The sequence below is a fragment of the Fusarium vanettenii genome (assembly GCF_000151355.1).
Source record: "Fusarium vanettenii 77-13-4 chromosome 14 genomic scaffold NECHAsca_62_chr14_1_0, whole genome shotgun sequence".
Taxonomy (NCBI): Eukaryota; Fungi; Ascomycota; class Sordariomycetes; order Hypocreales; family Nectriaceae; genus Fusarium; species Fusarium vanettenii.
Genome location: NW_003315827.1, coordinates 110,699 through 138,126, shown reverse-complemented (window position 1 = coordinate 138,126; position 27,428 = coordinate 110,699). Strand labels below are relative to the sequence as shown.

Sequence of the window (27,428 nt, the reverse complement as noted above, 5' to 3'; positions counted from 1 at the left end):
CTTAGTCTTTAAAATATAGGTAATAAAGTATTTAATTAGATATTTTATTTCTTAATTATAAGCTTTCTTTAATATACTAAAGTACTTAATATTAAGGGGCTAAAATAAATAAGAAGAATAAAGTAATATATAAAGCTAAATAATTTTCTTTTCCTTATAATATCTCTTAAATTTAATAAAATAATAACTTTTATAGCTATTAAGGATTAAGAGATAATATTAATTATTTAATCGCTTAGCTATATATTAATTAAAGTGCTTTAGCTACTTAAGACTAGTTTTATTATTAGTCTAGCTATTTTAGGTTATTATAATAGCCTAATCGCCTAGGAGGTTACTTTCTTAGTACTAATTAATAAGGTAATATTAGCCTATGCTAATAATAAATAACTAGATTACCTAGCCTCTTATATTAATTACTTAAATAATTATAATCTATTCCTAGTTTCTAAGTTATATTAATTTTAGCTTTAAATACCTTTCTAAACCTATAATAACTATTCTACATATAATTATACCTATAAGAAAGCTAATCTTATTAAAGTTATAGAAATTATTTAATTAGATATTATACTTCGCGATTATATTCGCTATAAATATAAATTAATTATAAATAATAATTAGATCTTTATATTTAGCTCTCTAGTAGTTATATTTCCGAAAGAAATATATCTTAAGGTCTACGTATTACTTAATAAAATTATAAGCCTAATATATATTAATTAGTAATATATCGCGGTTAATAAGTAATTAATTAGTTATATCTTTAATATTATATAGCTAGGGGGGAAATCCTTATAGATCTAAGTTAAGAATAAAATAAATAAGGATCTATTCTTCTAGATTAGATAGCTTATATAAATTTGGGATAATACTAAGTTAAGCTTAAATACTATTCTATTATTAATATAGCCTATAATTAGAGACCCTATAGGTCCCTATAGCGTATTAGATACTTAGCTTAGGGTTATTTTAAAGGGCCTAAAGGGTAAGAAGGGTTTTAGCCTTAATATTTAAGTCTAATATATTTAGTAGTTAGGAATTAATTAATTATATAGAAAGTTAGATATAAGAGGGAAAAGTGCGATGCTTGCTTATTTGCGATGCTTGCTTATTAAGTATGTTATACTTATTGCCTACTCTATAATATTAGCGCGACTAGCTTTCCTAGCTATAGGCATTAAATAACTTATTATAAATATATTCTCGCTACTCTCTCTAAGTTATAAATCGCTTCTAATTTAGCTTAGGACCCTATAATTAAATAATATAGCTATTAATAAGTATAATATTAAGCAAAAAGGTCTAGCAAAGAGCTTACTAAGGGCCGCGGCATAAGGGATAATTATATGCATAATATAACCTTAATTAATTACCCTAATTAATATAATATATCTTATTATTATATTTAGTGGTAATAATAGGGTTAGAGATATCCTTAATAGCTTTATCGCTAAAGAAGCGGCGGATCTAATAGGCCTTAGGCTTATTAGAGGAGGGCTTTTTCCTATGGCATTTAATATGCTCCTCGCTAGAAAAGATAGTTATAAAGAATAAGATAAGGCGATTATCTTTCTAAGCGACTTAGTTAACCTTATGAGATAAAGGGAAGATAAATTAGTGAGATTTATATATAAAAGCATCTTAGCGTAATACCTAATTATTAGCTATAGGGATTACCTTAACCTAATTAAAGTCATAGCTAGTACTTAGCCTTTTATCGCCTCTAAGATCGTAAATAAGCTCCTTATTAATACCGCTATTAGCTTAAGCTATGCCTATGGCTTTATAGCTATATATGCGGAGGCTACGGAAGAGATCTAATAATAAGAAGAGATTATTAATAAAGACGTAGTATATTGCTTTTAGTAGTGTATTTACTAGAGCTACGACGATGCTTTAAGTCGAGTTTAAGGCGATAGGCTTATCTAAGGAGCCTCCTTATGTCTCTTATGATCCTTGCATGCGGCGGCGCTTTGCGGGAGAAAGTTTAATACCAATGGCGCTATATTATATGCCCGTGATATACTAGAACTAATAGATAAAAAACCTATACTATATAATAACCTAGATCTTAAAGCCTCGAGGAATAGGCTTGCCTTTAATAATTATTATCTTATTAGACCTATCTATAAAGCGGACTATATACTTATTTATAGCGAGATAAAAGCCCGGGATAAAGATCTCTGCTAATATAGCTTATATATAATTAAATTACTTATTATAGGCTTAGAATACCTTTAGAAGAGGCTTAGTCTTATTAATCTTAGTATAGTTAAAAGGGTAAAGGTAGTAATAAAGGATCTAAAACTTCTAATAAGGTAAAAACTTAATAATTAAGTATAAAAGGCATTATTCCCCCAGCTTTAAAGTACTCTAATAGCTCTTAATAATCCTTTCCTTATATAAACCTATATAAATTAGCACTCTAAGCTATATATATACTTCTATAATAGAGGTCCCTTATTAAGCTCGTAGCCTTATGTTCTTTATTATTAAGTGATTCTAGCTATTAATAACTTTATTTTCCTTAAGCTAAAGAAGCTAGCTTTAAGTATATTAGACTTATCTCTTAACGAGGGAAATAGAAAGGAAAAGCTAGAATAGCTATAGCGGCGATAGCGGCGGTATATTAATATAGAAGTTATATATCTCTACGGGGAAGGGTTTAAAGTTAGTGCCGCGGGCCTTATCGGCTAGAAAAATAGCCACCTAGGTCGGGTTATTAGGGTGCATTTAATAGCTATGATCTTCCTTAATAAAGCTCTTATTATTATAGGCATTAAGTGTCACGACCTGACATGCACCCGTCACGTGCACAAGCGGGACCCCACAATTCCTCACCAATCAAGCAAATGATCACCCTCGACACCAAATGATCACGGTGATCACCTCACTGGTCACCCTGATCACTTACACGATCACCATGATCAGGGTCAATGGGCGGAGTGATCACAACCGACACCCAAAGTATATAGAACACACTCATTGCACTTTCTTATGTAGTAGCTACCTCAGCTATCAATACAACTTGGTTACACTCAATACCTTTGAGCACATTACCAGACGTGACTTACATCACCCGTTCAAGACTACGCAACATAATCCAGTGCCAACATAAACCAGTACGACCGGTTTATCCCTTGGGAATCCTACGATCGTCACATTAAGGGCTTATGCCTCTCGTGGAATTAAGAGCGTAGCTATTATTTAGTTTAAAATAATTTATATGTGATTTTAGCTGTGATAGCTTTATTAATTAAACTTTTCGTACCCCGCTTATACTAAGGCTATTATGTGGTTAAGGTGGGGCGAGGTATGCGTTGCAGCTTTCTGGGCACTCGTGGGATTAGCTAGCCAAGGTCAACTTTTTCCGTGGCTGATCTGCTATAGCAAGCCCCAAGACAGAGGGGAGGTGAAAAAGCAGTACCCATCAGCCCGAGTCAGGCCTGCTCGTCCGATTGATTGAGCATTCGGCGGTTTGCGTCAGGTTTAAAGAACTCCTGGAGACTTACCCAGACAATGTTTACATCAGTGGTTATTGGCACAGAAGGTACAGCAGTTTAGTTTTGACCGCGAAATTCTGATTGGCCACCGGACGACAGAGCGACGACGAGGTTGACAACTTGCGTGTGTGATAACATCACAACGAGGGCAGGAATAAGGGGAAAATGGCTTTTTCGATATTGCAAGACATAATTAAATAGAGTTGAGGCACAGTGATTATTTTTTTTTGTCAACTTTCTGCTCCTAAGATTTAGCCGGGTTTTGCCTAATGGCTCGCTGTGACCAGACAGCGGCCAGACAAAAACTGTCATGGTTCTGCTCAGAGGAAAAACGGCAATGAAATGCTGATCGGCCCTAAGTTGGGGGACCGCTCAATGCCGTTGATAGGACGAGTTGCTGCCGGTAAAAGATCGGAGAGGTGAGGCAGCCAAGCTGGAAAAGCTGGCAAATATCGTGTGGCGACAAGGTATGTATCTGCATTGCTACCTGAAAAGCCCAACTCCACCATTTCCAAAACTGATGCTTCCCCCAGAGTTAGACAAACAAAAAAGTGTCGCCACTTCTCTATGGATGGTCAACAGCCACGGCGTCTTCCTGGAGGCGTTAAGCCTCATTCTTGTCGATCCTGTCGCAAGCTTGTTTTCAGTCCCGAGCAACGAGAAAGTGGAAGTTACCTCGACTCCTGGTTTAAATTCTCTCTCCAACAAGTGTGCGAATTTTCCAACAGCGGTTGTTTGTTTTTCTGCACACAACTCCAGAATCTCTATCAGACTGAAAGGAATGACATCTATCCAGTCACTGGATTCCTCAGGGAGCTTTGTAGCTCTTCGATCAATGGACGACTTCAAGTATTTTATCCTCTCAATCCATTATGTGAGCCCAAACAATTAGCCTATTGGATACTTCGACTTAATTGGAGGATCGATGGCCTATCATACTTGGAATTCCAGTGGGAAACGGATGATGGCAGCGAAATTGGGCTGTCACAACGAATGACACTTTTTGCAAGTCCCAGTAAATACCACTGAGTTCTTACTTTCAATATTGAGGGGCTGACTGTTTTCAGATGGGGAACCAAGTAGATATATCCGAAATCAACCATTACAGCCCAGAGCTAGCCTGGACATGGCACGGTCCTGGTTACGGGATTGTCAGAAATCTCACAACGAATGCAACATCGAACTTGACTCCCATGACGTCAGACCTAAACCCAAGCGACTCATTTACGTAGGACATCATAGTTCCGGAAGAGCCCGCATCGAGGAAACGAGCAACAAACCGACTAGACCCTACGCGGCCTTGAGCTACTGCTGGGGCAAAACCGCGAGGAACGACGTCGAAACAACCCAAGCTAGCCTGGCTGAGCAGGGAGAAGGCTTTTTAATCGCCCGACTATCAAAGACTTTACAGGACTCGATTGAGGTGACTCAAGCTCTGGGATTGGAATACCTATGGGTGGATTCTCTTTGCATCATTCAGGATGATCTCGACGAGAAGAGCTCAGAGATATCGAAAATGTGGCAGATCTACAGGAACGCCACTGTCACTATCTCGGCAGCCAGAGCCTCTGGAAGCAATGAAGGATTTATTCACGAACGAGATCTTGCGTCCTGCTACGGCAACATATACGCAATTCCTTGGCGCAACATAGGCCACGAGAAGCACCCAACCTCGCAAACTGTGTTTTGCTGCGAAGGAGACATGAGACGTGTCAAGCCGGAACCGATTGACTCGCGCGCGTGGACAATGCAGGAGCACAAGCTCTCACCGCGACTCCTGAGATTCGGCAGCTCACAAATGATTTGGAAATGTTCGCACGGTTACAGGATGGACGGAGGATCCCTCGAGGAGGACGAAATCGAATTTGACTCAAGTGTAGAGGACGTGCAAGCGCTGTATGATTGGCAGTGCGAGGTTTCACGGTTTACCGCTCGATTTATCACGGACCCTAAAGACCGACTACCAGCCATTGCGGCTCTGGCAGAAGAGTACGCGGAACGGCTGGGTGCAAAGCCCCATCAGTACATGGCTGGACTATGGAGACAGGGCATGCCTTTTATGCTACTATGGCACGTTGAGGCTGGTCACGGTGAAGAAACCTGCCCTGATCTTCCACCCGACGAGAAACTGTCGCCAACATGGTCTTGGCATCTCGCCCGCGGTCGCGTCTGCTGGCCAGAATTACTACCCGCAGAATTTTCTGATCCTGTTTTGTTGCGCGTGGAGAATTATCGCGTCACACTTGCGACGACGGTCGAATATGGTACGGTTAAAGAGGGAAGCTTGTCAGTTATTGGAGCTTTGCTTGCAATTGGCTGGTCAAGGACTAGCCGAAAATGGGTTGTGCTTGATGGTTCACGGACTGTTGCCACCATCGACGTCAAGTGGGACCTGAGATATGTGCCATACGAGGAAAGGTTATATGGTTTGGAAGTTAGACGGATAAGTTTCACTAGCACTGAAGGGCTCATCGTCAAGCACACTGGTGAGGGATCATTTCGCAGGGTCGGATACTTTCAAACTAAGCCACAGGAAGACGAAAATGGAAGGGACCCGATTCCGCGAAACCAACGGAAGATTACGCTCGTTTAGACTGGAATGAAATAGCACTATGTCAGACAATCGGCTCCACAGGGATCATTGATGGCACCAGTCAATTTATGAGAATTATCTGAAGAGCAAAGGAAATTGAACAGCCATGTGTTCGGGCATAGCTATTTAAGCTTATATCGTTAGGATTAGAATCCTTGATGCGATAAGCTGGATGTGAAACCGGATACACGACCCCAAAGTACGGGCCGCGTTTCATATCCAGTCGCACGGACCTCGTGGTGATATGCGACACCTATCCACCAAATGAAGAATGGGCCTGCAGAGGCACCACTATTGGCTCAGGGACCTCGTCTGGCCCCACGGAGGCAGTGGGGTGCAGATATGCAGCCCCGGATCGAGCGGCACTTGCCGCAGCACGGACCAGCTCAAGGGTTAGGCTCTGCAACGGTCCATGGAGAGGAGGGCCTGATCCTCCTCACTAAGGGCAGGCAAGTTGGGGTCCCCTGTAAAAGGTGGATTAACTATCTGATTAAACTGTCGCTCTTTAGTATGTGCGCTTTGACGTGTATAGTAGCCGCGATGATGCCCCTGTGGCAATAATGAAGGAGTGGTAGGGAACGATTCCTGTGGTACGGAGGACGATTTCAAAAGTCTTGTCCTGGCCACCAAGCCACATAAATGCATCAGCCAATCAGAGGAGGTTTTCTAAGCGCCCAGTTACATCGGTACTTATGACCCTCTCTCTTTGCTTTTGAAGCCCCTATCTTCCAAGAATGCGGTCCGCTAGGCTTCACCAGATTTCCCCCTGGGCTTCAATAATCGCCCTATAGCTTCAAGGAGTGAATAACTGAAGAGATTTATATCAAAGTACCTCAGGTACCGACAGGGATGAGCGGCCTTGGCGCTAATAGCTCTAGGACAAAACTTTTGAAATCGACCTCCGTATTTTAGGTGGAAATAATTTAATGGAGCACTATGCCGTACCCCTCCCGTACCCACGCCGCGACTAAGGTCATGTGGGTCGAGTAACCGGCTGTAGCCTTAACGCACTCAAGGCGATACATAACACGAAATAGTCACGTTAGTAGAATTTAGGGTTTCGGCTTGCTTGGTCTCGACTCCAGCCATTTAATTGCTGGTGCAGCTGGATCGGTCCCGGCCGAGGCCTGCGCGGCGTCGCCACCGGAAGTGTTGTCTGAGCATGCCTCTGGTTGGTCTGGCGATGGGTCGTTACGGTGGGATCCGCAATTGTTGACACCTTTTTATTTAAAGTTAGGTTACATTGCTCCAACTATCGAGTCAGAGACCCCGCCCTGGCTGGAATATACCCCCTAATCGTACCCGTGTCACATGATACATCACTTTCCAGCAACTTTCCTCCATCACCCTGTTATTACTTGTCATTGTTTGGGATAAGGCCTTGCATAACCTATTCTTATTCCTTCTACTCATTGCAAGACACAATGCTAAATGCCAGGGGTGAGGACGATACTGTCACAGTCGAGTCTTGGTTGTGGTAACAGGACTTGCTTGTACCTATGCTACGCTGCTTGTCCTCCTCGAATATTTAGAACACAGTCAAATTGGCTTGATCCTAGCCGGGTTACGGGAATGGTGGCCATCCACTTGGTCTTAGGACGGTCGCCCAGCTTAACTTGTGCCATGGTCTAAGTCTTAAGTCCAGTATCTCTTCGAGCGCGGAGCGGCTTGTGGGGCTGGACCCCAGTCACTGCAAGTTAAGAAGTACATATAGCTAGGACTGAAGACCACTCTGATATAAGTACTTCTTACTAGCTTCTTTCCGGCTATTTGCTTAGCCAGGCTCCACAAGCCGCTCCGCACTCGAGGAGATACTAACTCGATACTGTATAGCCGAGATCCCTTCTCATCCCCCCGGAGCTTTCCGTCTCACTGCCAGAGCTTATTTAACGCAGCATTCACTCGTCCGGACTCTCATTTGTAACCTTCGACTCATGGGCCCTGACGTGGCACACGCCACACAAATGCTGTAATCTCTAGCTTTATGGTCTGTGGGTGAGGGGAAAATTCCTGTGTTGTACTGTATTATATATTTGTGTTGCTGGTGCCCTGATCGTGCCAAGTTCCCATAACCATATTTAATCAGTACAGCAATCTGCGCAAGCGGATGATGAATATCACTCTCTGTCCTCCTAGTCATCGCGACCGTCAACAGCAGCAGTTGGCCGCTTCGAATACTCGAAATGAAAGTCCTTTGGCCACTGTTCCTGTGGTTCTCCCTCCTGGCACTTCCAGGGACCGTGGCGACATCACCTTCTGCGCCTGCTGAGATGCCTGATTGCGCCGTAAGTTTGTTGATTCCACGCTCCTCGAGCGAAGACAACTCATCTAACCTTTGATCAATATCTGCTCCTCCAGTCCAAGTGCATTGCTACTGCCATCGCCGACTCACCATGCCTGAGCATCGACGAAACTTGTCTCTGCTCCAATAAAGCCGTCCAGAGTAAGGTGGCGGGCTGTGTTATGGAGAGCTGCACTGTCAAGGAATCTCTTGGTATGTGTTGTCCAAATTATTGCGTCTTTTGCTCACTAACGCCCATCAAGTTGCCACCAATTTAACAAGGACCGGCTGCGGCGCTCCCATCCACGAGAAGTCACGGGCGTGTGTTGCACATTTTATCACACTTGCAGTCATCTCTACGCTTTTCATTATCGAGAGATTCTCTGTCAAGCCCTTCTGGGGCATTCCGATTTGGCTCGATGACTGGTCCATCCTCGTCAGCTACCTGCTGTCTTTTGTACAGATGCTCCTTGTAGTCTGTGGCGTCGTAGGCCACGGGCTCGGTCGAGACATATGGACGGTATCCCCGTCTGATATTACTGCTTTCGGCATATATATATATGCTGCTAGCCTCGCCTACACTGCTGCGATTACCATGCTTAAGCTTTCACTGCTTTTCTTCTATCTTCGCATCTTCCCGGCTCAACTTGTCCGCCGGATCTTATGGGGCACTATTATATTTACTGCCCTATTTGGCATTGCGTTTTGTCTTGCTATTGCTTTCCAATGTCGGCCTATTAGCTACTTCTGGAATGGATGGGATGGTGAGCATCAGGGGCATTGCACCGATGCGAATGCCACGGCTTGGAGCTATGCAGCTCTGAGTATTGCCACCGACATCTGGATGTTAATAATCCCTTTATCACAGCTCAGGTCTCTGAACTTGTCTTGGAAAAAGAAGGTTGGAGTTGGTATTATGTTTTGCCTTGGGACTTTGTAGGTTCTCGCTGTTCAGTATACCCAGAAGCAATCTAACCTCGTTCTAGTGTCACAATCATGAGTATCCTTCGTCTACACTCCCTGATCAAATTCGCACTCAACATTCCTAACCCCACGCGGGATTTTGTTGGCATCACTATATGGTCTGGCATCGAGATAAACGTCGGAATTATCTGCGCCTGTTTACCATCTCTAAGATTCCTTCTCGGCCGACTATTCCCAAGGATTTTGGGTACATCCCAGAAATACTACTCTAGTCAGGCAGGGAGAGATGAGACTGAGCTGTCGAACATCAGGAGGAGGGTGTTGGGATCAGATGTGCAGAGAGACACATACGTCGAAACCTCTCAACGGCGGAATGAAGCCGGTGGAATCACCATTCAGAGGACATATGCTGTTGAGAGCGGGGATAACGATGAGATACATTTGGTCTCTGCGAGAGATCTTGACCAAAAGAGCTCAAGGTCTGATATCTCATTGTGATCATATGGAGATCATGGGGTCAGGGAGTGACGGGTTGTTCAGAGAATCAAATACATATGACATGTGTCGCAAATCAAGTCCTGGCCCCACTAGTGCAGCTGCCTGCAGGGCAGCTGCTACTGCCTAGAACAGGCAACGCTTTCATTTGTGTATAAAGAGCTGCACGACTCAGTGCATCTTGTCATTGAGTTCTTGCTCCTCAAATCAAAGTTGGGCTTCGGGTTGCGGGTTAGCACGTATGTTCCGAAACGGTAAGAAATGCGATTAAATTAACCAAAAATCCGCTATAACGACGCATAAAGTAAAAAGCATATTAATTAATAGAGAAAAAGTTAATAAATTTAACGAAAATAAATTTAATATTTATATATCTTTAGTAAACCTTTTATTCTTTATTTAAGTCAATAATATGAATATATAGGGTAAGTCTAAGTTATACCCCGGTCAGGCTATGGGGCAGACGGAATCCCTGTTAAATCTCTGCAAGCCAATCAGGATCAGTTTATGTTGCAAAACCCCTATTATCTCCACTTTAATGATAAGATAAGAGACCCAGCCGAACCGCTACAACGTTGATCCGGTACAGTGGGATTCCCCCCCGGGGGGAAGGGGGGAAAAGAACAAAGGGAATAGGACTACTCAATTGACAAATTACATTCATAGTCTTATCTAATAGACGATGGAGAAAGGATCTGAATATTTATGACAGCCTCTCTCTCACTCGGGATCCTTTGAATCCCAAGCTTTGATTGTAAGCTACCTTATCTCTTTTGTTACTAGCTATGATTCACTGACTAATCAATTATACTCTAGGCGTATTCACGGGGGGTTAAATAAAGCAAATATAAAAACATAATAAAGCAACGTAGGAAATAGGAGAACTCTAGCCCTAACGAGAGCGTAAGATCGTAGAAAAAACTATCTAAAAAGTTATAGGCCATCGAGCATTTACGAGCGCGACGAAGAAAGAGAGCCCTATTACCTATGAAAAACGTTAGCTAAGCTATCGATGTTTTTTTACTACGGGGGAAATTTTTAATACTAGTAGACTATAGGGTATCTAATGGTTTTTTTTCTGACTAGCCGATATTTTCTTAAAAACAGGGTTCTAATAGGGTTAGGGTTATAAAGAGAAGGTATATATAACTTTAAGCTATGGGGACTTTAAAAATAAAGTCCTTTTCTTTATAGTATTTTTCTAGAATTAGTTATGAATTTTTAAAGCTATTTTGATTGAATTTTTATTAGGATGGTTTATTCGCTTAGGGTTATGGTTAGTGTGACGGTGTGGTTGAATCTAAGGGATAAACCGATCGTATTGGGTTTATATTAGCAGTGGGGATAGTCGCGTGGTTTAAATAAAGGCGTTATTACGTCTAGTAATATGCTTAAGGGTATTAAGTATAACTAAGTTATGTTAATAGCTAAGGTAGCTATTATATAAGGAAGTATAATAAGTATATATTATATACTCTATGTGATAAGGCGGATTATAATAGATTATAGCTTATAGGGTCCAAGCCGTCATGATCTTATTTAATGGATTAGGGGGATTATAGCCTGTAGAGCGCGATCTATTTGATCCGTTTGTGATTAGTGGGGTAGGGCAGATCCTTCCTATTACGTGGCCGGGAGGCTTCCCGAGCCGTGATATAATATCTCCCCTCCGTTGGTCTTATCCTTAAGGCCATATCTACGACCTTGATTACTTTGCGTGCGTATACTAATCTTTGACTTATAAAAATTCTTTTACTAATATATCTAGCTATCTTATCCTTTCTAAGAAATAGCTAGCTACTATTAGACTAGGCGATACTATTAACTATTTTGAATTTAAAATCATGCCTTATTTATTTTATTATTCTTATAGCCTTTATTGCCTAGCCTTGCCTAAGAAATTAGATCGCTATAGAGAATACGCCTACTCAGGAATGTAGAGTGGAAACGGGGCCCGTTTCCACTTCTGAGCCAATCACGTTTTAGCAGCTTCGTTCTTCCATTTTGCCCCTGGAAACGGGCCCCGTTTCTCGCACTAGCAGAAACGCGCCCCGTTTCCAAGGGGCTAGCAAGATGCCAGACGCGTAACTCCCACCATCATCATTTGACTACCAACAAAGGTCACTAAAAGCTCTCATCACACTCTCTTCTCCTAGAAATAGCATTTCTACCTTCCTACTTACCTGCCCTATGATGGACATATCACGCAAGGAGCTTCGGTGGTTGGAGAAGCTTGGCCTACACTTCAATGAGCCAGAGCACGCCATCCTCTGTACCAGATGCGGGTTTGCCCTTAACCCCCAGAGCGACCGCGTCTCAAGACATCTTAGGGAGAAACACGATATCTCTAAGAAAGAACGCTGGGGGCTTAATCAGTTTATCCGTTCCTTGCGGCTACAGGATCCTGCGTTGCTTCCCCTACGCGTCGACGGCTCCAGGCCTCACCCGCATCTTGCCCTGCAGCGTGGCTCGGCATGCAAGCACTGCGGCCTCCGCTCAGTGAGTGAGAAGGTACTCGCCGACCATGTGAGAAAGGAGCACGAGGATAAGGTTGAGCGTGTAGGTCGGCAACAGACACGCCACTGGCTCCACGACCATATTCGTCAGGGCATTTCCTTCCAAAGCTGGGCCGTCAGCGACATCAAGAGGTCCTGGATTGTGGTCACAGACGATCCGCTCGAGATTAAACGTCACAATACCAATGTTCTCCTGCAAGCTAGCCCCGATGTTGTTAGGCATTTTGCAGAGGATTTATTTGCGCAGGAGCGTGCCAGGCTAGAAGGTGAGGAGAATCACCGCTTCAAGCTACAGAGAGCAACTGAATCTGTGCCCTCGATTCTGCTGACGAACTGGCTGCGTCGCACTGGCTGGCCAAAGCTGTTTGAGGACGCTCGGCGTGATGTCCTCGTCTCTTTAACCGCGCTGCCCCCTCGCGAGCCTGCTCGGCCCTTGTCTCTTGGTATCGTCGACGGGCAACTCATAAAGAGTCCAACGAGTGAGGAGCGGAAGCTGGCTTCTATGATACAGGCAATAGATCGACTACTGGACCAGTGCGGCGAGACCGCCAGAAGCACTGACGTGTGCTTAAGGAGGTGGCTCCGCAGCAGGTTTCCAGACCAACCTTACAAGGCACCCTTTGAGCTGGTTTCTAGGCTATCTTCGGAGAAGCTTTATCGGAAAGAGTTGAAACGCTTTGTCTGCTTTTGGCTGCGTCTATCCCGCATTTTGCCCGCGACGGCCAAGACTATCATGGGTCGACGTCTTGGTCGACGCCAACTCAGAGCCCTGTTAGACCTCTGGGGGGATGATATCTGGAAGACCGAGGATGCTAATGATGATAGAGTGAGCGTGATTGATGGGGATGACGAATATGAAGGCGAAGAGGACGATGACGAGGAGTATGAATATGAGGACGAAGACGAGGATCAAGATCCACTTGAGGAGGACGAACTGGAATATGGTGAAGAGTATGAGTCCCCGGGTGAGGAGGAAGGCGCCCAGTCAGACACAGATTCAACCTCAACGTGGTCATCAGGTGCTACCCAGCAGAGGCAACACGGCAATCGGGCAGTTGATCTTCTGCTCCGGTTCTGCTACTTTGCACTTTGCGAAGAATTCGAGGATGGCCTTGCAGGCTCGACGATGCTCGTATACTTCAGTGCAGTCCGTGGGTTATCGGCTCCCAACGGTGACGAATATCTCATGCCTCACCGGTTTACTCCGATATTATCACGATTTATCTATTGCTCGCGACTGATCTTCCTCGAAGCCGTACTGCCTCAGTTCTCGCATGGTTATATCGGCATTCCCCGAAGACCTCGCTATGGGCAGTTGACAAGACTTTTGGCTGCCCGACGTCGATACATGTGCGATGGGACTTTGTCAGTTATGGGCGAATTCCTAAGCCTGTTGTCATATGGCTCTGCTCTTCGACGGTCCCAGGGCGCAGTATTCTATTTCCATTGGAGCGAGGACGGCGAAGTCCTGTCTTGGGATGGGAATCAACAGCTATCGATGGGGAACTTCCGTAGCATGGCTCGAGGTGTGCTTCAGTCAGCTACCGCTCTCTCCGCTCGGCTCATGTACGACTGGGAGCCTCCTGATATTGATATGACCTCTATTCGGGATAGGATGGCCACGACAACTTCAGGCTACTCCTTTGTGTCTGATCCCACCAACCAGCTAGCAGATGCCTACCTCGAAGTCCTGCTAAGGGCATGCATCTCGCCTGTTAATGGGCTGGTTCGAACACAGGCCAGAACTCAGGGCGCTTGGGATGCTAAGGCTGCCCAGGCCTATCTCGAAGCCCATGATGACTTCCTGAAGACACTTATGGTTCTCTGCAACCTGGATGGTGGTCAATGCGCGCGGATCTCTGAGCTGCTGACAGTGGAGTACTCCAATACCTCGTCGAGGTGTCGGGGAATTTATATCTGGGGCGGCCAGATATGTTCGGTCACCCGACATCACAAGGCCCGTCTGGCAACAAACCAGGAATTCTGCGTCGCTCGCTTCTTCTCTCAACCTGTCTCTCGCCTTTTACTTCACTATCTAGTCTATATCCGACCCTTGGCCCTGGCAATACTGCGTAAGTGTTTCCATTCCGAGACCAATGGTATAGTATTGCTCTTTGCGCCTCTATCAAGAATCGGTACAGCCTGGGATTCTTCAACCTTCACAAAAGAACTCCGACGACATTGTGATGCCACGCCAGGTGTTCCCGACGGCATTGGAGTCCAGCTATATCGCCAAATTTCGATCGCCATCACAGAACGCCACGTCCGTGCCGCCGCCGAGCGTTTTAACCGGTACGACGACGTGACTGGGGCGGCGGGGCATGATCCTGTGTTTGCCTGGCAGAGTGGCCATAGGCCTATGCAGCGCCATATGACATACGGTCTCGACGGCGCCTATCCGGACTCCTTACAGCCTGCGTTGCTCCGAAACTACGCCAGGGTATCAGCCAGCTGGCATGCTTTTCTATGGGAGGAGGACTCTATGCTCTCAGTTGATCAGACCTTGGCTGACAACGAGGCCACTGGGTCTGCAAGCGCACTCACGAGCACTGATGGGGGCCTATCTCCTGGCAAACGGCGTCTTTCAGCACACGCAGCCGAATCACCCTCCATTAGAAAGCGAGCTAAACTTGCATCGACGACTGAAGCTGATCCTGCAGACGCTGATGCTGACCTGCAATTTCTAGGCAGTGACAATGATTTGGGTACTGCCTCTGGTGCAGACAACGTGCCTATAGCCCCGCCGTCCCCGATTGGGCCGTCTACCTTGCATATTGAGGATCAAGGCCAATTATTCACTGAGTCTCTAGTCGAGAGACCATTGTTGACTATTGGACCTTTTGTTCACCTGGCGCGGTGGAACCTGATGGCATGCATAGATTGCAAGTGTGCCATACTGGCCACTGAGGCTAAGTCCCATCTCCTCCTACCACGTCATAATCATACCTTTTCAATATCTGAACGAAGGAAGATTGTGGGTGAGATAATGGCGGTGCCCGGACTCGTCCAGGATCAGGATGAGATGCAGCTATGGGAATACCCACCGCCTGATGCCGACCCAATACCATATATTAAGCCGCCTCGCCGAGATGGATTAGGTTGCAATGAATGCGCATACGTCGTCCGCAACTTACACGGGATTCAGGCACACTGCCGCAGTCAGCATGGGTGGGTCAATGATTGGAAGAGGGGTGGCAACGTCCGCGATCGAACCCACCAAGGCCGACCCTACTGTACCAATTACCACTGGTAATGGCACCCAATACCATTTTTTACGGCCCGTGCATCTCCCTAAGCCTAACCCTAACCCTAGGTCTTGTTCTTGAGCGCTAATAAATCTGAATCGTACTGTTGCTTCCCCGACGAGTGATATGTCCCGACTTTTACTAAAGCAATTAATATTGTAGAGTTTAAAAAGAGTGATAGCCTGATAGTAGATAGAAGGCCCTGAGGATTGTGATAAATGTTCACGTTACTTTAATCGCAGGTTTCTTGAGGATACCTTTCCCCCTTCTGTGCTTGTATGGTGCCGTTTCGTATAAATGAGGGAGGTATACTTAGACAATTCTCGTCAGCTAATGTCAGACAATTAGTTCCACAGGGATCAGTGATGGCGCCAGTCAATTGATGAGAATTATCTAAAGAACAAAAAGGAATTGAGCAGCCATGTGTTCGGGCATAGCTATTTAAGCTTATGTCGTTAGGATCGGAGTCCTCGATGCAACAAGTCGAACGTGAAACAGGATACATGACCCCAAAGTACGGGCGGCGTTTTATATCTAGTCGCACGAACCTAGTGGTGATACGCGATAGCTAATCTATGCTAACCTTATTAGGAAATCGTCACGCTCTCTAAAAACTGTACTAATCCAAAGGAGGAAATCGTCACAGTCGAGCGATGACGGCATGGATTGTTGAGTTTAACAAGTAGATACAATAGGAATATGGATCTAATCATTAAAAAAAAATGCATGTTCATGTTCTTTAGTCACTAAACTCCCGGAAAGGGCTATATAAGATAAGGGACCTTGGTTGTGTTTCTGAAGACCTATTACCAAATTGCCCCCTGGAGTTTGCATCAAGGCGGCCCGTGGCCAATGCAAACCGGATTGTCGCTCGAACAGCTTCCAAGTTTGGCGTCCATTTTTGGTCATCAGATGGTGACTTTCCTCCAAGATAGAAAGAGATGTTGCCTCTCTGGGTATCGGTGCATTGAAGCATCTCTGTCCGGTATGCTGTCCACTTTCGGCATCGGAAGAGGAAATGTTCAACTGTCTCTCTCGCTTGTCCACAATCACACCGGTCCGATGGTACCGCTTTGATGTGGAAGAGGTATGCGTTCAATCTCGCTATGCCTGTTCTGAGCTGGGCGAGCACACTAGCTTCTTTCCATGACAGCTGGTCGTAGAGTTGTCTCGTGTGTTTCCCCGGGAGTGCCGCATCGACTCTTTTTCAATGTCTTCCAACCTTGTCCGGCAACGACCCATTGGCGTTGACTTTGAATCGAGCAACCCTGAGCGTTGTCGATTTCATGCCAGGAAACCACTTTTGAGGAATGGCTCCTTGCTGTGTTGCCTTCCATGCCTCTGCCTTGGCCTGCTTCAGAAGCTCGTTTTCATCGCTTGAGGGTAGCCACAGGACCCTTACGACGTTTCCGTCTTCCCCCAGGTCTTCAATGGAATCGTAGATACAGCGTATGTATTCTTGCCCGGACTGCTGACGGGGTTGCTTGAGCGTAAGCGCAGCAGCCTTGTTGCTCGTTAGCAGTGCAAAGCTGCGATATTTCACCCTTGGTGGAGTTCGCCTTAGGGCATACACCATCGCCGCTAGCTCTCCGCTATATGGGTTCTGTTCTGTTCTCATACCAAGAGTAAATGAGAAGGTCTCGAGCTTTGGGTCGCCTCGCACCGAAAGCGGAATCTGGACTGCTCCTCCAACACCCACTACATCATTTCGCGCAGAGCTGCTCACTGCGATGCGTATGGCCCAGCCTGCTTCTGACTCTCCTGGGGCTGCCTCGTCGGTGATGGCTTCCACTCTTTCTTCCCATGGCGCTAGTGCGAATGGTTGAATGGTTTCCAGCTGTTCCATTGGTATATCTCCGAGTGTCGTTGCTACCTGGTAGAGTGGTGACCGGTGAGCCCTTCTGAACGCTCGTATGCGGGATGTCATCCTGCGGAGAGGGTTGGTGCTGGGCAATGCGTGGATATCCGTCCACATCTTGGCTGCCCTCCTCCAGAACCGCTGTTGTGCTGAAGCGATATGAGCTTCTGCTTCCGCTACGCTCGTCGCCACTGTACTAAACGTTCCAACGATAGCCTGGGCTCCCGCTCTCTGAACCCTGTTAATTGGTCCCATGATTCTGTCCTGGCACCTGTGCATCCACACATTGGAGGCGTAGTCCACAACCGGGACTACTGTAGCTGTGAATAGCTATCTTGCTGTCGCTGGTGATAAGCCCCTTAACCTCTTTAGTTCCATTGCTGCTTTCAACCCCTTGGATGCTACCCTGGCGATGTATTCCTTGTACTTAAGCCCGGCGTCCATGATAACTCCCAGGATCCTAACACGGTCTTTCGGTTAGACTATCTGCCCCCTGATCATAAAGGGCTCTGAGTCGGACTTGGACTCCTTCCGGGTGAAGTGTATGATAGCAGTCTTATCCGCCTCAAATATCGCGCCGCTTCTCCTCTCCCAATCCAAAGCCTCTTTGATAACTACTTCGACTCCCTTACGGTTGCTCTGCGCTGTTGGCCCTGTGACCCAGGCTATAAAATCGTCCACAAACGCGATCGCTCCTCCGTTACTGTCGATCCGCCGCTATACCAAATCTGCGTTAAAGAAAAGAAACAAGATTAGAGACAGCAGAGAGCCCTAGGGTAAGCCTTCCTATGGTAGGTCTCGAATTTCCGATGACTCTCCGTTGATTAGGATCGATGCCGTGCGATTAGAGCAAAACGCTTCTACCCAGCCAACTAGCTGCTCCGGGATGCCACGTGCCTTCATTCTCTAAAGAAGCCTTTCCTTCCACACTCCATTATAAGCTCCCTTGACATCGAAACTAAGCAGGCTCACGATCCGTCCACGTCGCCAAGCGGCATAGATCTATTCCTACAGGAGCAGAAGCGCTTGTTCTGCTGATCGTTGCTTGCAGGCTCCAAAATGATTCGTCGGGAGCAAGCCGTACGTTTCCACAGCATATGAGATCCTTTCCGCGACCACCGACTCCAACACCTTGCCGAGTGCAGCCAGTAGGGAAATCGGTCGCCAGGCCTTTGCCACCGTGTAGTCTCCTTTACCGGGCTTTTTAAGCGGTATAATCTTTGCGTGCCTCCACTGGTGGGGCAACGTTCCCTCTTCCAATGAAGCCCGGAATATTGCCATCACCCAGCGCTTGACGACTAGCCACACCTGCTTCCAAACAAACATCGGCAGTCCATCTTCCCCGGGGGCCTTCCAAGATTTTGCCGCGAACAGTTGTCGTTCTACCTCTTCTGTTGTGATATCTGGCATCGCTATAGGGGCTCTTTGAGGCCTAGGGCCTTCGTTTTCGATGTCGTTCGGCAGGGGAGGAAAGAACTTGGATAGGAGCTCTTCAGCTTGTTCCCTGTGGTTAGTCGTGGCTATCCCATCCGCCCTGGCCAGCTGCGGAATTTTGCCAAATGCCGCATCATCCTCAGACTTCAAGTACTTGGCCGCCTTCCAGATGTTATCATTATCCGCCAGAAACTCGTTCCAATGCTTCTTCTTTTGTTGTCGGATGGCATCATGATACTGCTTTGCAGCCCCTTTCGCCATCTCTTCCAGCTCCGTCCTGGCTTGCCCTGCCCGCCTCTCGGCTCGGGCGCGGTTCCTCCAGTTCGTATATATTTAGCGAAGCTGCGTCAGATCCGTCGTCTACCACCATTTGACGTACGGCGACGGCTTGGCTTTTGGTGCCAGGGAATGAACCGCCTCCATAACCACCGACATCAGCCTATCAGTTTTCTCCTATACGGTGCCTTCCGACGGCAATGCCTCCAGCGCGCTTGCAATTCTTGCGTTGATTTCTCTCCATAGCGCATTCTTCAGGAGAAGCCGAGTCTGTTGTTTTGGTCCGGGAACCGAAATGTCGAAGACCGTGTTAATCGCCCGATGATCTGAGCCGTATTCCGTCCCGTGAATCGCGCATTGGACAGTTGATGCCGTCAACTCCTCCGAGGCCAAGACCAAGTCGACCGTTATCTCAAAGACTCCGTCACTCCACGTCTTCGTTCCTCTAGGGAGCAAGCTAGTGAGGCCAAGTTCGTGCATAAGGTCAATAATCTAGTCCGCTTCACCCTGCCTCACTAAAGAAACATCATCTCCTCCCCAGAGCTAGTCATGCCGGTTAAAGTCTCCGGCAACCACCACATCCACGACCCTACCAGCTTCTCTTCTTATGTCTATGATAACCTGGCGTAGAATATTGCAAGTGTCTCGTAGCGCCTGAGCATCTCCTCCTAGCACGTAAGTTAATACTACCAGGACCAGCCGCTCAGGGAGCCTTATAACGGCTGCCGTCATATCCGGTGACTCAATCGGTATCTGCTCCGCCTCCACATTCTTGTTCACCCACAACATACTCCGGATCGCCCATCTGCCATCTCTCCAAATTATGGGGACCATTTTGATCCATTTAGGGTGCCCCATAGGGACTATAAGTAGTTTGCTATCGACTTTTCGTGCCTGTGGTTCTTAGATCGCCAAAACTGCACAATTTTGGAGTCGCTTATCGTTCATCAGGCTTTCATATACCATATCCTGTTTTCTTACATTCAATTGGATTACCTGAAACATCCTACTCATGCCGGGTAGGATAGAGTTTCGGGCAGCTTCTGCTAAACGACTCGTGCGGTCCACCACAAGGTACACACTTGGGTACCTGCGTCTGGCACTCACTGTGATGGTGGCCTTCGACGGCGCATCTCGCACATACCCGTTTCTTGCTACATGAGAAGGCCTTGTGGCCAAGCTCCTGGCAGTTGTAGCATTGTATCGGTCCGGTTCTCCGCTCAAACGCGCTGGTATATGCCGATTCACCCGCTGCAAGGAAGTAGCGTTCCTGTAGGAGTCTCCTGGCATCGCTGTTTTTGGTGAGGTACACCACCATAGATCCGTACGCCTTTACGCTGTCTTTTCGACTCAACCAGGCCCTCTTGGCAATCTGGACTTCATTCTCCTGGCCCAAAGCTTCCATTACTCCTGGAAGGACCTTGCCTTCCTGGTCGAGGACGGCCGCACGGTTGATGTTGTCAACTTTGACTGGGTACAGTTGGTCTCGGAGGACTCTCGCACCTGGAGCCTTCTTGCCCTCAATAATGGTCTTGATCTTCTTCAGTTCTTCCTCATTCCTACCGATGACCCTCAGGCGGTTAGTATTTCGTCCATCTCTGGTCACTGCAACACATCGCCAACTAGGTTGGTCGCTAGACGTTCGCATTTCCTGTTCAATGGCTCTGCGAAGCACTGCTGGCGTAGCGTCTCCGATATGATCCTCGGGCACCCTGGATGTGTCTACTGTGTAGAACACCAGTTCCGGGGTTGCCGATCGAACCGTGGATGGAGTTTGAGTGGTAATACTAATAGGCGTCATCCTGGCAGCATCCGCATATGATTGACTAGGCGATCGTGCTGCATGGGCCTCGCTCACGGTATCCAGCTGCAGTCGGGTACGCTCCAGCTCGCTGCAAACCTGAGTAAGCTGCTCTCGCACCTGCGACAATTCCTGTGCCATCCGGGCCGTGGTCCTAACCACTTCCTCAGCCATACGGTCGCTAAGCTTGGTGAACTCGAGCTGGAACTCTGTTTTCATGATTTCAATTTTCTTATTGAAGTCTTGTTCCAGGAGTTGTTTCAGGCCCTGAATCGCGTCGGTCATACTGTCGGCCGTCTTAGGCGTGGTCCTTTTCCTGGGTCGATTGTTGCTCGGCACCCCCTCGCTGCTCTCCTCCTCCTGCCATTCCATATCACATTCTTGTTGCTCTGATTGCATTGCCCTCGTCGTTCTCGCTCTTTTACGCAGGGGACGATGATGTCCCCCGCCCGGAACGTCCGATTCGCGTCCCATGACGATGATGACGTCTGAAGCGGGGTTCGCAGCACCAGACATCCGCCAAAGGCTTGGGTCTCCGCCAAGTGGCTACAAGGTATTCCAAAAGATATAATGATCAAAAATGAGATTTCCTCTTTCAATCGATTCGATGTAATTTCTCACAAGAGGTCTTAAGGTAATTTGATGAAATACAATAAGACGCGACACGTGCACGGACGACCCAGCAACGTGCACAGACCAGTTTCTATGTAATTGATCGAATTACCAGCACGACTGCGTACAGTAGCCCGTTAGGAGACGCGGCGTCGAGATCGTGCGAGATGGGGCCATATGGTGACCAGTATCACTCGATCGAAGATGATGACATTTGCGAAACTTCGGACTCACGGTTGCACAATGCTACTATATCGGGTTCCTCACAGAGAGACAGCACACTGAGGTTGTTGCCTGAGAGAACAAGCACCCTACCCGACCCAGATGCACATGAAGCAGTCGAAAACGACGCGAGTAGAATACGGGACGATGAGAACGCAACCGGCCAAGAAGACGGAACTGGCGGTGGATTGCTGTCCGATGTCGAGTCTCAGTTAGAAGACGCTTTTGAAACAGACTCCAGCTCCGAATCGAATGTCTCAGATGCTGAAAGTGAGATGGACATGAATGACGCCAGTGTTCCTTCCGAGTCGGATCTCTACTTGGCAAAACGTTTCTTAGAAAGGGCCTGGGGGCGTTTGTGCGATTGCCAAGGGGAAGAGGAGGAGGAGGAAGAAGAAGAAGAGGAAAATGCCGACGAGGGTGCACGGCCCGGGCTCAGTCTAAAGGAAATGGCTGACTACTGGCGGAACCTTGCGGTACCAGATGCAATCGGCACTGCGTCACCTCAGGCTCAGACAGACGAAAACGAACAGGTTCAGCTGGATTGGTCTCCGATACTAAGTGGTGGAGACAGTCGCCCAAACTTGAACATCCAAAGGTCTCAAAAAATTACCCCCAGCATCCAGCGTACTTGGGATGTGGACAGCGTCATCTCCTGGGCTTCGTGTCTATCAATCAACCGTGGGTTTTACGTCTCGTATCATCCGCCAACTTCAAGGAATTTTGGAAGCAGCGTTCATGTCTTCCACCAAGGAACAGCTTTGCATCTTATCCCTCACCTTCGACTGGGCAGCGGACGCCAATCTCCTCAATTTGGCGTATATGTTTTCTTCCCCGGAATTTCCCACGCCTGTCGAACGACTACTTACCTTACTAAAGACGAACGGCGGATGTGGATCAACCAACTTCTTTTGCCCGCGATTCGTCACAGTTGTCCACCTGATGTGATCCAGCATCATCCCCGTTCCTTCGATGATGTGGAGAGCAAAGCCTACAGTCGCCAACGGGAAACCTGCGGGGGGATGGTTTCTAACAGAATGGATATGCATCATTACCTTCCTCAAGAATACCTGCAGGCGATTTGGCACCGTATGACTCAGAATACTGAGCAACCCGAACTCGCCATGTTTCGCGGAATGTTCATTGTACTCAGCGCGAAGAACATCAAGCTGGAAGCAAAATCTCCAACATTTCAAGAATGCCGTGCCAAGATTACAACTCACCTTCATCAAGTGTTGGATTGGCCAAGAGCCGATTTGTCCAATACATGGGTAGATGTTGGCCTTGAAGACACTGCAGCTTCAGAGAAGTGCACATTCTTGCACAAAAGTCGATGTTTGGAGTCCTGGGTCCATTCGATGAGGTGTAGCGCCGACAAACCACTGATATCGTCGGAACATTTCAACTGGAATCTTACCGGCCAAGTAGGTAGCGCTAGGGTGGAGACTCGCCGATCGCATCCCCTGCGCAAGGGAGGCATTGCTTATGCTCATCGTTACAACGTGAATAAGGTCCTCTTTTCGACAGCCTCGAAGCGGGACGGTGGGTTGTTCGGTGAACCGAACCTAGAGGGGCTGACATGTCCATCTTCATTACTCGACGCTTGGATCGTGGCTGCTCGGCAGTATCGCAACGCCGGGCTGGCGACCTCGCTCCAATCTGCACCGAAACTCAAACGGCTTTGTAAAGTATTTCAAGCTATGAAGTCTCGAATAGGGTTCGCGTTGGACAGTTCTATGGAGGCGAGCTTCGGCGTTCGAGAAGAATATCGAGTCTCTTGGGAACTATTCACAACTGTAGATCCTTCTACATCACACCCTCGCGGTCCACATCGCCCATTCTGGGTGTTGCCAACTGCTCATGTGAACGAATTCATGCGGTGGGAGTGTAATCGCTGGCTCTCCGCTATCGAATTTGTCCGGGCTCGAGGAAGCCGGCGCGATGCCAACTGGGAAGATCATCAAAGAAACATGATCATGGTCACTATCCTTCTTCGTTCTTTGAAAGCCAGCGTCAACTGCCATCATGTTGCAAAGCGCTCACAGATGTTCAAAGGCACATACAAGAACCGACAGGGAAACCCTCTCCGTGGTCTAGATTTCGAGAGCAGTATGCGTCAGACAGGTCTCGCTCGGTTGCCTTCTGATCTTTTCGATTGGTCTGATTTTCACCTCCATGACGACCTCGTGGCATCAACCACATTCACTTTCAATGGGCTCCAGGGAGTATTTCGCAATTGGAAGGACGTGGAATCTATAAGTCGGGAGTACCAGTATTCCAGAATTGACTGAGCAGTCTTGGTCAACGTCTCCGTCTCAAAACTCACAGCGGCTACTTCCGTCGATTGTGGATCAGAGTCCACAGCGATTGCAGCCTCTCCACCTCCGGGCCTGGTATTTTCTGGTTTGCGGGCCAGTCGTGGAATGCCAACCTCGCCATCTCGGCGCCCAGAATATTGTCGATCGACTTCCCGGCGCGCCCAATCCAGACATCACCCGCCAGCCCAGCATCCAGTTCAGAACCGGAACTCACGAGGGCTTCCGTGATGGGCAGGGTCCCACATATATCAACCACCCTGGCTTCGAGGCTCCGCATCCACTCTTTCCATGGTGTCGTATTGGTATCGAATGGGTCGGCAAACTCTTCGTTGGGATCGCAGCCCTCAGCAAGAAGAAATCCAACCATGTCGGCAGACACCGGGATTGAATAGGCTATAGAGTCGCCTTTCAACTGCTCCAAAAAAAACTGGGTCAGGACATGAAATAGGAGGGGATAGAAAGGGGGTTTTGTCTCAGATGCGCGGATATCTGCCGCGGCGAGGTAAGTCTTGGCGAAGTTGACAATCCCTGCCTCGACGGCCAGCACGAGGATGATTTCGGGTGGGATGTCCGTCATCGAGCTGGATAATTGACCGGAGACCCCAACCGGGAACTCGTCCCCGTCGTGACTCATCAGGATGCCTTGCAGTCGGAAAAGAACGATGGCGACCGTGGCCGGAGATTCTCGATCCGCCACCCGAGCAAGAGAAAGTGACCTAGCGATTTCGTGCTTGTAGCGCGGCGAATCCGCCGATAGGTCCCGGATGGCTTTCGCGTACTCGCTGGCAATTGCGCAGAGAACCGCATAACCATTCCACGATGGGTCTCCTGTCTGGAGATAGTCCAGACTCCAAGCGGCCTCGTTGTCCAGGAATTCGAACACGGTGCGGTGGAGGAAGTCGACGGTTGAATCGACTAGTCCTTCGTGGTCGGGAATATGCTCGTCCGGAGAGCACAGACAGTGGCTCGATGGTAGACCTTGTCCATCAAACAGCTCCACCAAACCACCAGAGCGCCCTCGAAGTCTTCCCTCCAGCGTCGTACACAGCCTTCGCCTTTCAGCTAGGCTCAGGCGTCTCTGAGGCGGGAGATTTTCCACATCCATCTGCTTCGACTCGACAATGGCGAATGCCACTGCCGAGAGATGTCCCGTGTCCGCGACCCAGCGCCAGTTCCGCCTCGCGTTCTCCCGCTTCACCACATGGTTCAAGTAGCAAACTCTGAGGATTCGAGCCGCTTGGACCTTGTGCCTGTTTTCGACTGTGCTGAGCATGTGGGCAAACATGTCTTTTAGCTCTGGTGGGAGCGCCTTGACTCTCTCTCGCAGTTCGTCAACACTGTCGAATTCGTCAAATCCTCGAAGAAGTGACTTGCAAGCCAGCGCAACCCAGAGGAATACCCCAGAGGACCTGTCGATAATTTCGTCCAGGATCGACTTGGCTTCGTCCCCATCCGTCTCGATGAGGTTCTGGATGTAGGGGTGACTGCCAATCTCATCATAGACAAACTTCGAGATGTCTGGACGCGTCAGGTTCTGGAGCCTCAACTTCGGGGCCCCAATGAAGCCGCTGACACACTCCGGAAGCGGTCTGCTAGACACGATGATCTTCAGGTCAGGGTTCCCGGACAGACGCTTGATGAAGGCAATAGCCTCAGGGACGTTGCCGTCGTACTCGTCCAGTCCATCGATAAAGAAGCAGAATCGTCGCTGGAGCGAAACTCCATCAGACAAGGTCTCGAAAGCAAGTTTCATCTCGGCTGTGGATGGCGCTTGGAACATGTCTGAATCTAGGTCGTAGACGGCGTGCCACGACTTGGGCAACAATCGAGGAATGAGGGCCGGCTCTGCACTCAGGAGATGGAAGAGTAAGGCTCTAAAGAGACCTTGCTGACTCTTCTGTTCCGCTGTGCCCAAGGCCCAGAAGTAAAAGGAGACAATCACCAGCTCCCTTTCTTGGGCCCATTCATCCAGCAGCTTCTTGGTTTCGGTGGCCTTTTCCAGGTATCTCATCAGGGTTGACTTTCCACTCCCCGCTTTCCCGTACAGCCAATAAACTCCTGCGCCAGATCGGAGCCACTCAGGAATGCTGTCCCACCGCGAGCCCCCAGTACCCTCTTGCAGGGCCCACAGGAAAGTGTCGTGGTGTGGCTTCTGGAGCATATCCCTCCTGTCATCCATAATCTGGAACCAGAGCGCTCTGAGAATTCGTCGTTGGCACATACGGACCACTTCCTCGTCGGCCAAGCTGGCAACAGCCTCATGCTCGCCACCCGCTGCGTCTCGAATGAGTCGAAGCTTTCGGACTTCGTTGATGCCACGTAAGTCCTCCCTAATCATACCATCGGGGCCATGGCTCGGCTCAGTGCCAGCGAGTGACGTGTTCTCCGACAAAAGCGGGACGAAATGGTGGAGCTTCGCGACGAATTTGGACAACTCGCGGATCAACTCTGTGAACTTGTCCTTGTCACTCACGACCCATCGTATTTTGCTTACCGGGCTTGTCCTGGACTGTCGCAATTCCATCCTCTTTTTGAGGGAAGCGACCCGATCCTGGAACTTGTTCAGGCTTCTGTGGCTGACGGGGCTGGAGACGGAGAGTGCGCTGGTTTTAGCCTGTCCGCGGTCAATTTCGACTCCATATCGAGCTTGGAGAGATGAGCTCTCGCTAAGGAGTACTCTGATTGCGGTGAGGGCAGAGAGGACAGCATCCTGGGTGGTTTTGTCGTCCAGACGCTTGTCGTAGTCGCTCGACGCAAGCCGTACTCTTTCTGCCCATTGTAGCAGCGAGGATTTCTCCAAGTCGAGCCCGATTTCAAGAAATTCATAGTCGCGTCCGAGCGATCTGGATGCGGAGAAGTAGGCAAACAGCTCAACGCAATTCTCGAATGTTCCGAGCAAGCCTAGGACGCCGAGAGTGATTCCGACGGGTTCTGCCATTTTCGGTCTACTTAGGCTTCTTAATGATGCGTTGCACTGAGCGGAGATGGTGATGCCCAACTCTTAGCTCGCCTTGTCGGGTACGGGAGATGGATGTCTGCCTAGCACGGGGTGTGGATCCTTGGGAGATGTAATCTGGCGCTTCCGACTCGTCAGTCTAGAGCAGCGCCCGACCGCCCCTCGGATTTGACAGTTCCCGCACTGCGACCGTCATCGCACGCCGGCCATCTGATATGGCACATTGACATCTAAATGAATGATTTAATTACATATAATAATCTATCATGAGCTTCGGGATCAATGATGGGTTTAGGGTGTCGGATTTCGCTTGTGTTCGGGAGGACTCAGCCAATAAGGTCGCGTCTTGGACGAACAGGGCCCTTGTCGATTCCAGGAACTAGTGCGCATC

General features: G+C 48.1%; 4 protein-coding genes across 4 annotated transcripts; 3 read left to right on the top strand and 1 right to left on the bottom strand.

The window, feature by feature from the left end:
• Nucleotides 1-4,632: 4,632 nt before the first annotated feature.
• Nucleotides 4,633-6,099, top strand: NECHADRAFT_88386 (uncharacterized protein; the record flags this gene model as incomplete). Its single annotated transcript, XM_003040546.1, has 1 exon — nucleotides 4,633-6,099. The coding sequence occupies one exon, from the start codon at nucleotides 4,633-4,635 to the stop codon at nucleotides 6,097-6,099; it is 1,467 nt and encodes a 488-aa protein (XP_003040592.1).
• Nucleotides 6,100-8,481: 2,382 nt separating this feature from the next.
• NECHADRAFT_55092 (uncharacterized protein) lies at nucleotides 8,482-9,802 on the top strand (the record flags this gene model as incomplete). Its single annotated transcript, XM_003040545.1, has 3 exons — nucleotides 8,482-8,593; nucleotides 8,644-9,316; nucleotides 9,367-9,802. Coding segments are annotated over 3 exons (1,221 nt in total), but the record flags the coding sequence as incomplete, so codon positions are not given.
• An 11,906-nt stretch (nucleotides 9,803-21,708) lies between these two features.
• NECHADRAFT_88380 (uncharacterized protein) lies at nucleotides 21,709-23,629 on the top strand (the record flags this gene model as incomplete). Its single annotated transcript, XM_003040544.1, has 2 exons — nucleotides 21,709-23,451; nucleotides 23,564-23,629. The coding sequence occupies 2 exons, from the start codon at nucleotides 21,709-21,711 to the stop codon at nucleotides 23,627-23,629; spliced, it is 1,809 nt and encodes a 602-aa protein (XP_003040590.1).
• A 465-nt stretch (nucleotides 23,630-24,094) lies between these two features.
• Nucleotides 24,095-27,019, bottom strand: NECHADRAFT_55084 (uncharacterized protein; the record flags this gene model as incomplete). Its single annotated transcript, XM_003040522.1, has 1 exon — nucleotides 24,095-27,019. The coding sequence occupies one exon, from the start codon at nucleotides 27,017-27,019 to the stop codon at nucleotides 24,095-24,097; it is 2,925 nt and encodes a 974-aa protein (XP_003040568.1).
• Nucleotides 27,020-27,428: the final 409 nt, after the last annotated feature.